Source organism: Gossypium hirsutum, chromosome D06 (genome assembly GCF_007990345.1).
Source record: "Gossypium hirsutum isolate 1008001.06 chromosome D06, Gossypium_hirsutum_v2.1, whole genome shotgun sequence".
Lineage (NCBI taxonomy): Eukaryota > Viridiplantae > Streptophyta > Magnoliopsida > Malvales > Malvaceae > Gossypium > Gossypium hirsutum.
In genome coordinates, this window is record NC_053442.1 from 3,902,843 (window position 1) to 3,905,454 (window position 2,612).

The 2,612-nt window shown below is 34.9% G+C and overlaps 1 protein-coding gene across 1 annotated transcript; it reads left to right on the top strand.

Moving 5' to 3' along the window:
- The first annotated feature begins 414 nt into the window (after positions 1-414).
- On the top strand, positions 415-1,793 carry LOC107943316 (AT-hook motif nuclear-localized protein 28). Its single transcript, XM_016877066.2, has one exon. It carries the CDS (start codon positions 685-687, stop codon positions 1,546-1,548), a length of 864 nt encoding a protein of 287 aa, XP_016732555.1. The 5' UTR covers positions 415-684; the 3' UTR covers positions 1,549-1,793.
- The last annotated feature ends 819 nt before the right edge of the window (positions 1,794-2,612 follow it).

Genomic DNA, 2,612 nt, shown 5'->3' on the forward strand with positions numbered 1-2,612 from the left:
TCATAAGTAAAAGAACATATTTTAAATTTAAGTCTATTTAACGATCTATTTGACGGTCAATGTTAACGATTGGAAAGAAAAATGTTTGAATTTTGATTCATAAATTTGTGACATGAAAAAAAGATTAAATTATAAAAAAGAAAAAGAATAAAAGTTTTTGATTGACAGTTTAATGACTTAAATAAATAAATAAATTTAAAAATTTGATAATTTTTTAAAATGTAAATTTATAAAATTTTAATAACTTGGGTGTACGTTTAAAGAGAAGAATTTTAGATTGAATTTTCAACTTCTTGAATGGTAGCCAAATGCATACTTTATTGAAGAATTTATTCAATATTTTATTTTACTGACTGGTTTAATCCAGTCCAAAAGTTTATCATCTGAAAATCAACTTGCCAACCGAACATGAAGACCTTTAAACAAAGTCTACTAATATCCCTTCCTTTATCACTTTGTCCAAATTTCTTGTTTGGCCCTACTTTACAAAGTGTTTTACTTGGTTTAAAAGCTCCCCCAGGCCCCTATTATTCTAAGCTACACCACTCTATTCTCTTTATTTCTTCTCATTCTTCTGCTCTCCCACTGTTTCTCTCTTCACCCTTTGCCATTCATCTCCAAAGAAATTTATTATTTTAACCAGAGAGGAAACAAGAAACAATTTGGAGCCATTTAGTTAAAAAAATGAAAGGTGAATTTCTAGAACCCCAAAATGAAGGTGAAAACCCCAATAATAATATGTTTTCAAAGCTTCACCACCCTTTTTCTCATCACTTTCAACTCAGTCATGATTCCGATGACACCCCCACTCCCAAACGCCCGACCCGTGGCAGTGGCGGCGGAGGAAGCGACGGAGCTAGCATTGAAGTCAGCCGCAGACCTAGGGGCCGTCCTCCTGGTTCCAAAAACAAGCCCAAGCCACCACTTGTCGTCACTCCTGATCCTCACCCTCCCATGAGTCCTTACATTCTCGAAATTCCTAGTGGAAACGACGTCGTTGAAGCTCTCTCCCGTTTCTCTCGTCTCAAAAACATTGGACTCTGTGTTCTAACGGGATCCGGCGCCGTTTCAGATGTTACTCTTCGTCAACCTACGACTACTACTCCATCTCCAGCTACTGTTACTTTCCATGGCAGATTCGATATCTTATCCCTCTCCGCTACGTTCTTACCCCAAACGGCGTCGTGTCACGTGCCTAACTCGTTCTCCATCTCTTTAGCCGGTCCTCAAGGGCAGATCGTCGGGGGTTTCGTAGCCGGTTCGTTGGTTGCGGCTGCCACCGTGTTTATAGTAGCTGCCACGGTTAACAACCCTTCCTATCATCGTTTACCAGGAGAAGACGACGAAACAAGAAACACGGTGTCATCTAGTGGTGGTGATGATGGTGGTAAAGGACAGTCGCCGTCTTCTGGTGGTGGTGGAGATGGAAGTCGCGGTGGTGGGGCTGATTCTTGTGGTGTTTCAATGTATAGTTGTCACATGGGTAGTGGTTCAGATGTGATTTGGGCCCCTACCGCAAGACCACCACCGCCTCCACCGCCTTATTAATGAGTTCAAAGTTTTTGGCTTTTTCAGCTTTTCTTTTTCAAAAAGAAAAGAAAGGAAATTTAAAGGTTTCTTCACTTTGAAGCACTGTGAATCAATGGAGCTTAGGGTATCCCGTTTTCTTTTTTGTTCTTTCCATTTTGGGTAATGTAGTGTTCTGTTTCGTGAACATATTATTATCATTGCTTACCTTTCTTTAAATTTTAATCTGGAATTATTAGACAATCAATGGAAATTTGGTTTCTTCACATTTAGTTTTTCATTATATTCTAATATAGATCTGAATATTTTGAAGTAAATTTGACTTCAATAGAAAATTATATTTAAAGATAAATTAATATCATTTGGGCAAAAAATAAATTAATATAGTAATATAATTGAATTATAATAATGTTATTTTTAAAATTTGTATATGCAATTTTTTTTTGTTTATTTTACCAAATATGTTAAAATTTTATACATTAATTTTTAATAAAAAATAATTTTTTTACATGAATTTCTAGTTACTTTTACCTAATTTATCCTTTATTAAAATCATTATTATTTACATGAAAATAAAAAAATTCACATACCATCACTTTTGTTCTTTTTCTTTCAAAATTTATAATTATTGTTATTTGTTACTTTATTCTTGAGAAATGTGTTAAAAGAAGAGAAAAATGTAGAAGCGTAGGAGAGGAATGGAGAGGAGAGGGCTAAAAAGCAAAGAGTGGGGGTTAGCTTTAGCCATTGATTGAGCCTGGAAACTTGTGATACGTCAACATCAAAACTTTCTTCTTTTCTGTTTCTAAAACTGGGTTTTTTTTAAGTCTAGAAAATCTCGTTCACTACATTACAAATGCATCAGATTCATTTGTTTAATAATATATATATAGATAGGGCTGGAAGCTGAGAGCGTATCAGACTTGTTTTTGCTTCGGAGTTTGAAACTGATTAAACACATCTCTGCAAACTCACTGCTGCTGAAAGCTAATAATGCTTTTAACTTTGCTTCTTCATTGCATGAATTTGAACAGACAAGGGTGAGTTTCATTTGGTTTCACTCATTTTTTTAATTATTTATTATA

What these genes read in the sequence shown, in the direction of transcription:
- LOC107943316 (XM_016877066.2), top strand. Translation starts at nt 685, where the DNA reads ATGAAAGGTGAATTTCTAGAACCCCAAAATGAAGGTGAAAACCCCAAT.